The sequence below is a fragment of the Sarcophilus harrisii genome, chromosome 3, assembly GCF_902635505.1.
Source record: "Sarcophilus harrisii chromosome 3, mSarHar1.11, whole genome shotgun sequence".
NCBI classification, from domain to species: domain Eukaryota; kingdom Metazoa; phylum Chordata; class Mammalia; order Dasyuromorphia; family Dasyuridae; genus Sarcophilus; species Sarcophilus harrisii.
Window position 1 is genome coordinate 538,605,086 of NC_045428.1, and position 14,470 is coordinate 538,619,555.

Here is a 14,470-nt window from a genome sequence, read left to right on the forward strand (position 1 = left end):
CATTTGAAAGGGGAAGGGTCCAAAGGCTTCACCATTCTGCCAAAGGAATTCATAACCCATAAAAATTAATAACACCTGCTTTTTATACAAACAGTCTAGCTTTATAATATTCCTTCAGAAACATTTATCACATCCATCCTTTCATTTCTGTTCTCAGAGCCATTGCCCTACAATTATTCATTACTATTACCTTCTTTTCACTTTCACTCTTTCCTCCAACCAACCTGCCCTTCATACAACTGCCAGAATAATATTTATGTTAAATCTCATCATGGCAGTCATTTTCCTCAAAATTCTCTCATAACTCTATTTTGCCAATGTAATGAAGTTCATTTTCCTATGTCTGGTATTTAAGGCTATCTACAGTTTAGCTCCCTACTTTACTTTTCCAGCCCTATTTTATAAACATACCCTTCCATGCATCCCACCATCCAGCTGAACTAGAGTTTCACCATCCATAAACCATTCTCCAGGCTTCCCTACCTTTCTCTGCTCATATCATTCTATATGCTTAAAATTCATTCCTTGCCTCCCTTTCTCCCACCTCTTAAAATTTTACTCATCCTTAAAACCCAGTTCAGATGCAAACTGCTTTAGGAAAACGTTTGATTCTTCCAAATTGGTAATGATCTACTCCTCCTGACTCTCACATCAAAATTTTTACATTTCTTATGTATTTACTAGGTATCATTATATCATAATTATTTCTGTTTGGATCCCACCCTTTTGCTAAATTGTAAGCTCCAGAGTTCAGAGCCTGGACCTGTCTTGAAAGGCCTATCCTCAACCGCTATTTTTCTAAGAGCATCAATATTGTTTCAGGATTTATATCTGCTAGTTCTCTTCATACCCTAGGATTCATCCATGTGGGGTGACTTGACCTACTGAGATTTTCAAGTATTCAATGACCAATTCAGCAATGTCTTGGGTTTCCATTCTGTTAAAACATTTTTGTTCTATTTGTTCTAGTTTGAAGATATGAAAAATAGAAGCAAAGTGAGAGTTAAGTAGGTCTTGGAAAAAATTTAATGAATTAAAAGGGCAGTTTGTAAATATTTAGAAAAAAAAGCAGTGATCACAAATATCAATAATAGTTCAATCAATAGTAGCAATCAATAGTTAAGAGTAATCAATAATCATTCAGACTAACATTTCTTTTTTTAAAATAAGATTATTATTTTGGAATCCTCAATGAAGTATTGGGTATGGTGTCAAAAAAAAAAAAAAAAAAAACATGGGTCCTAATATTGCCGCTGACACTTGCTAGATGTGAAATCTTTTCGCCTCAATGATCTTCAAGCAATCCCCAAGCATGACCCTATAAGGATGTAATAATCTGCATTAATAGTAGGAACTCTTATACTGAGGTCTTGCTATATTACCAATAATACAGACAGATAGACAGACAGACACACACACACACACACACACACACAACCCCTTTATATTATATTAAGGCATGATATCCTTGTAGATAACATATAAAGATGTGAGCTGTATGACAGTGTAAGAGAGATATTCAGAAGTGATTGACTCTTTCCAAAGAGGGAAAGATTTTAACAAGGGGGAGAAGGGAAATAAGGAAAAAGGGAGGTCATTTCAAAATATAGAACAGTGTGAACAAAGACACAGAGTCAGGAAAGCTTGACATATGTATTGTAGATGGCAAAATTCCACTTTATCTGAATGGATGTTGAACTAGATGACTTTTAAATTGCCTTCCAGCTCTAAAATTATGATTTATTATTCTTGGATACCAATCTGGAAGGCTGTATCTTGAGGAGTGTGCCCTTCTGATCCCTGAAATCAGTCACTGGTCTGGGTCTGTTCAATATGTTTATCAGTGACTTGGAAAAATATTAGTAGCATGCATACTTATCAAGTCTGCAGATGACATATTATAAAGGAGAGCTACAAAATTGGATGATTGAATTATTTTCTGGAAAAATCTTGATAGGCTAGAAGAATGGACCATATCTAGTAAGATTAAATTTAACAGAGGTAAATACAAATTTCTACACTTAGGTTTTGGAGAAAAAAATACAATGTACAAGCAAAAGCAGAATAGATGCAAAAGTGATCTAGAAATTTTAATGGATTGTAAATTCAAATGTGAATTAACAATATAATATAGCAGATAAAGCTTATGAAATCTTCACATTAAGAAAGGAATAGTATCCCAGAGGGAGGTGCTGCAATGCTCTGGTCACTTGACAACTGTAGTATTATGTCCAGTTCTGGATATCAAATTTTAGTAAAAGGACATTGACAGGCTGGATTGTGTACAAAGTAAACTAGTCAAAGGCTTGTAGATTAGTCACATAAGAATTCTCTGAAGGGATTGTAAATACTTGAAAATAGTAGAGTTAGGGAAGGTATGATAGTTTACTTCAAGTATTTGAAAAGTTGTTACATGGAAAGTGGATTAAACTTGTTTAATTCTGAGGAGCAGAAATGGTAGCAATGAGTAGAAGTTACAGAAAGCAGATTTCAGTTCCGTATAAGGAAGTATTTCCTAAGCAATTAGTTACAGCAGTCCAAAGAGAGAATTTTCTGAAGTGCTGATGAGCTAGCTATTCCTTGTTGGGCTGGTTCCCTTGTTCCCTCACCCTGTTCTTGCACAATAGTTGCTTTCCCAGATGGCGGCCTTGGAGGGGTAGGTTGGAAGCAACCTAGTGGTTTAGAACCTGATGGTTTAGAAGGAGCACTGTCGGGGCTCTTGTGTCTAACTGCATCCACGAGAAAAATGATATAACATTTTTATAATCCTGTAAGATTCAGGAAATGCCTTACAAATATCTCATTTGATCCTCAATTATCCCTCTTTTATAAATGAGGAAAATGAGATAGAGATCAAGTGATTACTTGAAACACAACTTGTTTTCTGAGTTTGCAAGTGAAGTCAGGTCTCTCTGACTTCAAATCCAGCACTGTATCCATTACCACCTAACTGCCTCTGGTGGGAACAGTAAGACCTGGGTTCAAGTCTCTGACACTAATGAACTGTGTGAGATGGGCCACTCCCTTATTCAGTACAACTTGATAAGCTACACATTAGAGATGATTGAACTACTTATTAAACACATTATTTGCAAAGCATTTATGTGTGTGCTAAGTGCTGTAGACACAAAGAGGTAATCCCTGATCTCTGAGATTCCATTCTATATAGAGACACAATGTATACAGAAGGTTTCAGCTGTAAGATTGAAAAGTCCCACATTCTTTACAGTGTAGGGGCAAAACAGATGGTAATGGTTATGATTGTTCAGCCATTTCAGTCATGTCCAACTCTTCTTGATCCCATTTAGGGTTTTCTTGGCAAAGTTACTAGAGTGGTTTGTCATTTCCTTCTCCACCTTATTTTACAAATGAGAAAATTGAGGCAAACATGGTTAAGTGACTTGTCTAGCATCACACAGCTAGGAAGTATATGAGAAAAGATTTGAACTCAGGAAGATGAGTGTTCCTAACCTTAGGCACCACTGTACCCACTAGCTTCTCCATAATGACAGTCATAGCTCTTCTTTAATGTCTGATAAAATATCAATTTCTGCTGGTGAATTATTTGTTCTGCCAAGAACTTTATTTTCTGGGTCTTAGGTAGCTGTGGCTGTAGCACCTGCAAGGGCAATTGCTGGATGGCATCTTCACATGGGTTTCTTCCCAAAATGATGGCTGAGGGAACTGGGCTAGAAGCTTTGTCATTCCCAGAGCACTTGGATTCAGGGTCTTGAGCTATCTCCATTTAGATCTGAGAGGATGTGGTGGTCAAGGTGGTGGTGGTAGTCCAACTGGATCGGCACATTCTGCCTTCCATCTCTCTCAGGGTATTTTGCTGCTTTAGCTAAGCTTGTCTTGTCCTATGTGGTGAGGATGACTGGTCCATATGCATTGAAGTTGTTTCCTCAGATGATGGCTTTGAAGACTGGGTTGGAAAGAGGGTTAATGACCTGGAAGGAACTGTCACTCCCAAGGCTCCTGAGTCTAATTGCTTCTTGGTACCCATTGATTGACAATTTTTGCTGTTGATAAAGTAGATCCCTTTCTTACAATGACCTACCCTCAATGATGCCTGTGGAAGTTGGGCTGGAAGCAGAATTGGAATGTACTGCTCTCTCCAAAACTCTCGGGCTTAGAGACCCTAGTCCTTCTCCATCAAGATCTGAGGGGAGGTGGTAGTCAAAGTGGTAGTAGAGCTGACCTGATTTTCCTGGCACATGTTGCTTCCCATATCGTCCTCAGGCTACCATACTGCTTCAGCTTGATGTGCTGCTGATCACAAGAGGCATTTCCTACACCAGGAACTTCCCACACCTATAAAATTACAAATACTAGAACAATTATAAGTTTTAAAAACACCCCCCCCCAATATCATGAAAATCTGCCAGAGTAGAATTTGATATACAAATGTCTATTTTTCAGACAAGTTTGTCAGAAATAAACCTATTCTAACTGGAAGAAATATTAATTTACTATTTTTTGGTGCCATTCCCTCCTCCCCTTCCCCTAGCTTCCTCTAGTTTCTCCTGAGAAATAACTAGACCACACAAATACAGCATCTAATGAGCACAGAGACAGTTTGTTTGCAAGTAACTTGTTTTTCCCCTCCTTCAATTTTTAATGACTCTGGCAGCAGTGTTAGGGCCAATGTTGGGAGAACCCAGGAGAGGGGGAGAGATTGATTTATATCTTGCCAGAGTGAAGGGGGTAGAGGTCCTGGCTTCCTCACTAACCTGAAGAAAGTAAAACTCAGTGGGAGGATGAAGAAACCAAGATGGCCAATGGTTTATAGAGAAGCAAAGCTCCATTTTGATCCTTCCCATTTTCTCCTTGCTGCTGCACTTTCTTGTCCTGAAGCATTGTCCATAACTTTTTATTACCAATCATTTACAAGCTTTTATTATTTACCATGTATTTAGGTAGAAATTGATGCAAAGACAAAAGTGACAAGGACTTCTGCCCTTGAGAAGCTTATAATCTCAAAAGGAATGACATATTCATCTATCTATATGTTTATATATACACACATACAGAACAAATGTGTGAATAATTGAGGGAGGAAGAAAGCCCTAGCAGAGGAAGAATCTGGAAAATTTCATGTTAGAGGTAGCACTTTGACCTGAGCCTTGAAGAAAACCAGGAATTCCAAAAGGGGAGAGAACATATCAGGTATGATGGACAACATGGAACATCATGCATAATTAGTAGTAAATAGTCCAATATGGCTGAACTATCAAGTGCATGTAAGGAAGTTAAATCTGAGAAAACTGTAAAAATGGAAAAAGGACAGTTTATGAAGAGCTTTAAATGGCATATGAGTTTACATTTGATCTTAAAGAAAATAGGGAGCCATTGGAATTTCTTGAGCAAGGGCATGACATGGTAGAACCTGTGTTTTGGATAAATGGATTTGGCATTTGTGAGGGAGATGGAATGGAGACTTAAGCCAAAGAAAGCAGTTAGAAGGCTATTGCAATAGTCCAGGGAAGAAGTCAATGAGGGCCTTCTTGGGCTTGGATAAATAGTTTTATGAGTGGAAATCGACTAAATTACAGAAGAGTTTTTGTGAAGATAAAATGACAAAATTTAGCAACTGATTGGGATAAAGGGAATGAGGTAGAGTGAAGATGGAACCTGGTGTGACTAGGAGGATGCTGGGGCCCTGGACAATAATAGGGAAAGACAAGCCTTTCCTTTGAAGGCAGGTTTGAAAGCCAGGCTGGCTCACTCTTCACCCTGCATGACTGTGCTACTGTCAGGACCTGCTGGGGGAATGCACACTCATTTTAAAATAAAAATGAGCCAAACAGAATTAAGCCAATAAATCTGATGGCCTGCATCACATAAAGCGTTGCCAAGCCAAACAGGACCTTTGAGGGTTGTCGGGGCTGCTGGGCTCCTGCATCTTTAGCAGAAATAATCTAGTAGAATAGAAGGTTGGCCCAAAGGGACCAGCTGTCAGGGGCCCTCAGCTTTGTCTATCGCTGAACTGGCTGTGGTGGGAAGACCCGTGGGCCTAGGGACACTTTGCTGGGGAAGGGGCAGTTAGGGGACAGGGCATTTCAACCACGGGGACATGCCTGGGACACCAGCCCTGGGGGAAAGGGATTTGAGAGAGAACCGTGGATTATAGGAAGTGGAAGCAGGGCAAGAGGTAAAGTCCCCAAGGCTTTCCCTCACTCTGTCACCAGTCACAGAGCTTCTGATACTGGAAGAGAAGGGAAGAACCCTAGCAGCTGGGGTTGGGAAGGAGGGACATGGCCAGACCCTAGCTGGCCAGACAAGAACGGGCATCAGCTGCCCTGTTGCCTTAGGCTCTCCCCCAGCGGTTTGGCGGCCCTAGAGTCTCTTCGGGCTCCCTTCCTCTTTGACTGCACTGTCTCCAAAGAGGCTGCCTCCAGCCCCGGGTTAGTTCTCCCGGGAGGGTCTGGCTCCGCCTCCGCCTCCCCCGTCCTGAGCAGGCAGAGCCGCAGGGTCTAGAAGATGGAGACTTCGAAAAACTTAAGCCAGAATTCCACTGCGGACTACGGGTGAGGGGAAATGCAGGCGCTGAAGGCGTCCGGGAGAGCGGCCGCAGCACCGCGGGAGGGGAGCGGAGCGCAGCGGTGCGGAGCGCAGGGCGTCCCTCTTCTTTCCTGCGTTCTTGTGTCCCTGAAACCCAAGCGAACCAGCGCTGAGCCCCCGGGGACCGAGCGGGAAAGGCCGGGGATGGGGGAGACAGTTAAGAACTGTCGGGTTTTCATCCGTGGCAGTCCGAGACAAGTGTAACTGCAAGGGCCGTTTGGCGGAAGAGGCTGAGGAGAGCGCGCGATTTGTCTTCCCCTCAAAATACAGGGGCATTATGTACTTCCATAGAACAAGCACTAGCTTGGGCGTCAGAAGATGTGAGTGCGAAAACACTACTCTGTTACTTACCTGTGTGCCCTAGAACTAGACATCTCCTCCCTGGCCCTCGTTTGCCTCGTCTGTAAAAATGGAAAGCATCGACTAGAGCGTCTTTCACATCCCTGAGCTATGGACCTTTCCTGTTGTCCTTCCACTCCCAAGTCCCCTATCTCATCCCCAGGATGGGGCTTCGGGGGCTGAAGGAAGATGTGCACTGGGGTGGTGGGTGGCTCGGAAGAGCGGTTGGCTCGAGAGAGTCAGGCAAGACAGATGAGGATGGGGGAGGGTCTGAGACCTTTCTCCCACCCCCACCCCCTTCCTGAAGGGGTCTCGTGCCTAGACTGCCCAGTTGTGAACGCCTCTGGCCAGGAGAGGATCGGAGTAGGGGAGAGGGGTGGTGTTCCATTAGTGAACTAGCGTGGGGGAGTGGGGGGAGTTGAGGGCGGGTTATCCGGGCCGCGGCTGCCTTATTTCCTTGCTGTGGCAGCCACGGGAGGAAGGGGCCCTGCCGGCCCCTGGCTCCCCCTCTCAGCTTGTCTCCAGTTGTTATTCTGCCGGCCCAGTTGCCAGGATCCTGAGCTCCGGGGATTCCACGGTTACTAAGCTACTAGGTTTGTTGTCTTTTATTTTAAAATATTTTTCTTCTGGGGGAGGGGGGAGGGGGGCAAAAGAAAAGGAAAGCAAATAAAAAAAATCTAAACAACCCCTCCCCCAGAACACACACACACACACTCATACACTCATACAAACAGCCACACACACACTTCACACACAAACACTCATAGCCTTGTAAAACAATTGTCCTTGGAGGAGAGGAAAATCTGACCCCCTATACTCCTGTATCCCCAACTCGATTTCTGGTGAATGAGGGGTTGTGGATGGTCTGTCTTCGAGCCCTGGGCAGGCAAGGGCCCTTCTGCAAAGAGAGGAGGATGATGGCCAGTGGGAACGGGCTCCCTTCTCCCACGGTGGCCACCAAGCGCCCCTCACCCCTGGGCCCGTTCCCCAGGCATATCTGGATCCACCAGGACACACCTCAAGACAGCCTGGACAAGACCTGCCATGAAATATGGAAGAGGGCCCAGGGCCTTCCAGAAGCTTTCCAGCCTAGGACAGGGGCAATGATACCAACACAGCCCACTTCTGCCCCACCTGGTGCCCTCAGAGACCAGGACAGCACTTTCCAGGATGAGTGAGTGTTTTTCCCCTGCCATGACAGAAACTTGGGCTGGGGGACTCTGAGCATCAAAAAAGTCTTCTTCCCTGGGAGGCAGTTGCTTGTGGAGAATATTTCCCTTGGCTCCATAACCATAGCCACTCTAGGGTGGCTGACCTTGTATTCTCCCTACTTCATACCTCACATTTCCCTCTAGGTTTTCCGATACCAACAAATCAGCATATAGGGCTCACAAGCCTCAGGGGCTGCAAGGAATAAAGCCTTGGGAACAGTTGTACCCTACCTTTTGGGACTATCCCGGGATGAAGGGGCAATTTTTCTCCCTTGCCTGCTGATATCACTTCTCCACTCAAAACCTTGAATGTGAGAGGCAACAAAGTTGCATTAATTAGAGCTAGAATGATCTGCCAGTCCCAGAGATCTATCTACCTCCAGGGTTCCCAGGATTCTCCTCAGAGATGATTTTGAGATGGGGATTTCTTGGGAGATGTTTTTCAGAGATACTCACTTTCCTTTTCATTACATAAACTGATGATCTTGGTGTGGAGCCACATCTGGAATCCCCCAGCTTGGGAAGCAGCTGTCCCATTCAGCCGCCACAGAAACCTCTCCAAAAGCACATATCAAAATATTTACTGGGAAAGCCCTGACATAGTCAAAGACCATAATAGAAAATTAACACATTCTAGAAGATGGTTGTAAATATGCCTATTTCCTGCTGGGAAACCCTGTATCTGGGAGTGTCTAGTGTCTATACTGGGGCAAAGGTAGGGGGTAGGGGGAAGCAGGGGAACAAGAGCTGGGGAATAGGGAGGAGAGACAGGAGAGGAAGTGAAAGGCAATGATTCATTCCCTTATTTAGTCCCTCCCTAAATTTCCTATCTTCAAAGGGTGTTGCAAGCCTGAATTAATTACTCCTCACAGCATCCCTGCCAGGCAGATAGTGTTGTCCCCATTTTACAGATGGATTAAGTGTTAATAATTAAGTGCTAATTAGAGGCTAAGTGATAATTAAGTGTTGCAGGCCCCAGTGTATGGTTCTGCCCAGTGGAGAATAGCATTGGGGAGTTGGTGGAATCTTTGCTTGCTAATCCAAGCAGCACCCAGGCAATGGCCAGCTGTTAACAGCTGCTTATAGGTTGCTGCAAAGCTTACCTTTGGATCCCAGAGAATAGAAAGTCCTAAGCATATCAGTGCTTGAAGATGCAAACAGCTCGGCTGCCTCCTTTCCAATCTCTCCTGTTCTGCAGTCTTTGTCAGAGAAAAAGGAAGTTAAAGGCACTTTGTTCTGTCTGCTTCAGCTGCATTAAGAGAAACAAACATCCCAAGCTTGGTACAGCTGAACAGTACAGAGCTGCAGGCAAATCTGCCTGAATACTGAGCTGATCCTTGGCAGAGTATCTGGGTCCTTCATTTTACAGAGATGGAAACAGAGAGGGCAGGTGATTTGCCTAAGACCACACAAGTGTGTAGCATAGCCTAAATCCAAATTCTAGCTCTCTCACATCAGGGCTTTTTTTTCCCCATTGAACTACATTGCTTCTAGATAACTAAGTCTTCCTACCTCAAATTAGGCAGTTGTAACAAGCAGTAATGAATCTGCAGACAACTCTTAAAATCTAACTTCGACTTATCCACTTGGTGGATTGGTCATGAGTAGTTTTTTTTTTTATTATTTAATTGACCTTTTTTTTTTTTAAATTGCTTTTTATTTTCAAAATATATGCAAACATAGTTTTCAACATTTACCCTTGCAAAACCTTGTGTTCCAAATTTCTTCCCTCCCTTCCCCTGCCCCCTCCCTTAGACAGCAAGTTATCCAATATATGTTAAACATATGCAATTCTTCTATATGTATTTCATAATTATCATACTGCACAAGAAAAATCAGATCAAAAAGGAAAAAAAATAAGAAGGAAAACAAAAAACAAGCGAACAACATAAAAAAGTGGAAATATTACGTTGTGATCCACATTCACTTCCTATAGTTCTCTTTCTGGATGCAGATGGCTTTCTCCATCACAAGTCTATTGGAACTGGTCTGAATCACCTCATCATTGAAAAGACACATCCATTAGAATTGATGATTGCATAATCTTTTTATTACTGTGCACAATGTTCTTTTGGTTCTACTCACTTCACTTAGCATCAGTTCATAAAAGTCTCTTCAGGCCTTTCTAAAATCATCCTGCTGGTCATTTCTTATAGAACGATAATATTCCATAACATTCATATACCATAATTTATTCAGCCATTCTCCAACCAATGGGGATCTACTCAGTTTCCAGTTCTTTGCCACTTCAAAAGGGCTGCTATAAATATTTTTGCACATATGGATCCTTTTCCCTTTTTTATGATCTCTTTGGGATACAGCCCTTGTACAGACATTGTACAATGTACAGACATTGATGGATCAAAGGTGTGTACAGTTTGGATATAGTTTCATTTTGCTTTCCAGAATGGTTGGATCAGTTCACAACTTCATGGGTAGTTTTAACATGGGGTTTGGTTTCCCCAAATATCCTTGGTTTCTTTTAGGCCTTTCTTCTCTCCTGTCCTCCTCTTCGTATGTGAACCTTGAAATTGGGCTGGAGTGCAAATGTATGAGTTTCAGGAGCCCTGACATTTCACTTTGGTTTGAGTGGGTTTTACCCTGGAGCAAACTGATTACCCCTTTCTTTCCCCTTCTTTAAACTGAGTGATGAACGTGGTCCTGTTTATCTTCTGGATTGTGGTGAGAATGATAAGGGATGATAGATTTTAGAAATATTAAATAAAAATTTTTATACTTTTAATTGCCCAGATATGTCTGGTACAATGTCATTATAACTGTTCAAGTAACAAACAAGTATATCACTATATATATATATATATTTAGGAATCTACTTATGAAGTGGAAGCAACATCTTTTGAAGCTTATTTGAAACTATGATAAATCAGCCAATTGCTCAAGTTTATCTGGCCTCTAAATGGGGGCTGAATGGTTTCTGTTTATGAATCCCAGCTATGGAAACATTTTGACTTGTGTGCATGAGCCTTGGATCTGGATGTCTAACCCCTGTCCATGAAGCCCAGTCAGGAAACTTATCTGGCCCCAAAATATATAACATTCATTCATTTTTCTAAACACCTATCCATTCATTTATTCTACAAAAATTTATTCCCTAGCTCCAGGTACAGAAGCTAATGAGTTCCTTAGTTTTGATGAATCCTACTCTGGAAGCTACATAGCTTATATATATGAGCCAGATGTGTGAAAGATGCCTGACCTATATAATCATAAAGATTGAGCCTGGGAATTTCATTCATTTATTTATTCATTCTTTCTTTCGACAAATGTTATCTAGCTCCAGATGTAGAAGCAGATAAAGCTGAATACATGTTTGGAAAACATCTAGCCTGTGAGCATGCATCTCATTCATTCATTCATTTACTCATTCTTCAGCTGTAGGAGCAGGTCTGGCTGTTGTGTATGAGTCCTAATCTGTGATCTGTTTAGTTTTTGGTTGTGATCATCAGTCTGAGGATCTTTGACATGTATATAAGTTTCATTCATGCATGCATTCATATACATTCAATGATACGTATTACCCAGCTGCAAATCTAGATAATCAATTGATATGTTTCAATAATTCCAGTCTTTAAGCTATCCCAGCTGTGTGCATGATCTGAGAGTAAGTTGTGTGACCTATGTGCATGACACTCATTCAATCCTTCATTTAATGAACATCCAACTTCAAGTCAAGCAACTGATCAGGTGCTTCTTCAAGGAAATGCCTTCTGGGAGCTGTCCAGCCTTTAAGCATTATCCCAGGTCAGGAAATTGTTGGACTATGTGTTTAAGCCCAGGCTTGGGTACTCTCTGCTCTGGGAACATGTCTCATTCATTTCCTCATTCATTCGTTCAGCATACATGTGTTATTCAAGTCGTTATCAGGAAAATTCTTAAGCTGTGTCTGAGAATTTTTAATCTTTATAAATGACTCTCTCACTCTCTGAGCTATTGACATATTAGAGCAAAATGGAATTTAGTAAGAGGAGGTATGGTGTATTTTTTTTAAATGATGGGAACCGACAGTATTAAAGAGCCAACTGAGCATAGTATTAAGCAACTGAGCTCAGAATTAAGCAGTGTCCAGAGTCAGGGGATGTTAATCCTACCACAGTGTTCCATAGTTAGTTCACACCTGGAGTAACATGTTCAAACCTGGGTGAGAAATGTTAAGGACACTGATAAACTGGAGAATTCCCCTAATGGGTAACCATTTAGTGAGGAGAGTAGAGGGTATGAGATTCAAGCATCAATTTGAGTACCACCATCACTTGAAGGATAAAAGATTTGGAGGCAATAGAGATGACCTTCTTATACTTGAAAAGCTGACACATGAAAAAGGGACTCAACATATCCTGCTTGGTTCCAGAGAAAAGAAGTAGCAATGATGAGTAGAAGTGGCAAAGGGGCAAATTTAGGTTTTAATGTAACGATGAGCACTGCCCAAGAGTGGGGTGGACTGCCTCAAGAGGCAGCAGGTCAGATGTTCAGGGTGGTTCATTTTCAAACAAAGACTGGATGATCCCTCTTCAGGGATGTTGTACAGGAGATTCTAGGTCAGGTATACTTATGTCAACTGAGATCCTTTTTCTAAGATTCCATGATTCAGTTCAACAAACATTTAAGGGCTTTCTATAAACAAGGCTCCCTCCAATCAGGAAATTCTTTTACATCTACCAAAATTCCTTCTGCTACCAAGGGCATATTTTCTGTGGTTCCCAGCCCTGTGTTTGTCTGTTGCTGAGCATACAGAGACAAAATAAAATTTCTACGATGAGGAAAGTGTTTTGTAGACTTTGATAACATCATACAAATGTTACTCTGGTGACTTTTACACTAATTCCTCTGGCAATGCCCAATGGGATTCTGGGAGCCTGTGTTGAGGATCCCTAGTTTTGTAAGAAGTCTCAAAATGGAACATCAGGACATCTGTGTTTGAATCCAGGCTCTGAATGTTGTCTAACTGTGTGATCCTGGGGAAGGCATTTCACCTTTTTTCCTTTAGTTTCCTCACTTACAAAATCAAGATAATAATGGAAATAATGCTTGCAGTGCCTAAGACACGGAGTTCTTATAAGAATCAAAGGAGATGATGTATGAGAAGGGCAAGCACTAAGAAAATGAAGGCTATTTATTCAATAAGCTAATCAGATCATGTGCTTCAATGAACCCCAGTCTATTGGGCCAATTATTACATGAGCTATCTGGTCCTGGGAGCTTTCCAGCCTGCGTGCATGAATCTCAGCTCTGGAAGCTGCCCCCATTGTCTGAGTGAACTGTGGCTTCTGTCTGAGTAAATCCTGGGAGCTATTCCAAATATGGGTGTGTATATGTGATGAACTCTGATCACTCCCCAACTTTGGGAGCCCTGAGATCTCTATAGATGAAACTGCTGCTCCCTGGGATATCACGAGGAACATGGATTGTCCTTGATATTCCTCAGTTTCAATGACATCTTTAGCATCTCCCACTGAGGGACAGGCTTTGTCTTGGTGTCACACCTGGGAATATTTCTCTTAGGCAGGGCGTCTAGATCAATAAGTTCATTGATCTTGCTCATGTGACCAGGATTGGTCAGGCTGTTATTATGGCTCTGCCTTAGTACATTTTGTGCTCTAGCTTAAAAAAATCAAGTTCTATCCTGCCTAACTTTGTTAATTGGCTCTGTGAAAACACATTAGGTGAAATGCCATCATAGGGGGCAGCTGATTCCCATCGAAACCATTTTGTAAATGGGCCATCAGTCCAAGAGCATTACTGTAGGGTTTCTTTGCTTTACAGGAAGACATGTTATGTTAAAAAATCTCATTGTGAAATGATATTGGCAGGGCACTCTGATGAGGGAGCATACCAGTAGTCTGAAATGTGTGATTCTGATTTGAATGACTGCAGTTTACAGCTCTTGCTTGTGAGGTAATCCCTTTCCTTTTTCCACCATTGGTATAGGTCCTCAGTAGCAGTTAACCCCCCATCAGCCATGGTGGGTGCTATATATTCACTCTTCCTGGGAGCTGCCAGGTCTCAGCTGTACCCATCCCCCACTCACAATTCCCCCATCTTGTCACTGTGGCAACTGCTTGCCTTTCCTTAATCAGCACCACTAACCCTTCAGCCTCTGGGATCTTTATCATTATCCAAACCTAAGCATGGGTCTTTCTACTTTATTTACATCAGTGTTTGTTATCCTCTGTCAAAACCTAATTAGAAAGGTAAATTGGAAGTTCTGCAACCTTTCCAAAAGGTATTTCATATTTTTAAATTACAACATAAATGATCTTTCAGTTAGATATGGACTATCAAGATGTTTTCATTCTACCAATTAGCATCAATGTTGTAAATACAAGAAAACTCCCTGG

General features: G+C 42.0%; 1 protein-coding gene and 1 long non-coding RNA gene across 5 annotated transcripts in view; one reads left to right on the forward strand and one right to left on the reverse strand.

Annotated features, from left to right (window-relative positions):
* Positions 1-1,027: 1,027 nt before the first annotated feature.
* Positions 1,028-7,256, reverse strand: LOC100921685. Its single transcript, XR_001120812.2, has 3 exons — positions 6,916-7,256; positions 4,202-4,314; positions 1,028-1,318 (listed from the first exon to the last, which is right to left on the reverse strand). It is a non-coding gene; the product is annotated as an uncharacterized LOC100921685 (long non-coding RNA).
* Positions 7,257-7,341: 85 nt separating this feature from the next.
* C3H1orf94 (chromosome 3 C1orf94 homolog) overlaps positions 7,342-14,470 on the forward strand; it is a 63,982-nt gene continuing 56,853 nt past the window's right edge. For 3 of the 4 annotated variants that reach the window (XM_003765344.4, XM_031962096.1, XM_031962098.1), the window contains exon 1: positions 7,585-8,077. In XM_003765344.4, the coding sequence (XP_003765392.1) occupies positions 7,764-8,077 (314 nt within the window). In that variant the 5' untranslated portion in view covers positions 7,585-7,763. Of the gene's footprint in view, positions 7,497-7,584; positions 8,078-14,470 lie in introns of those variants that run through there. The other variant, XM_031962097.1, reaches the window with a different exon arrangement.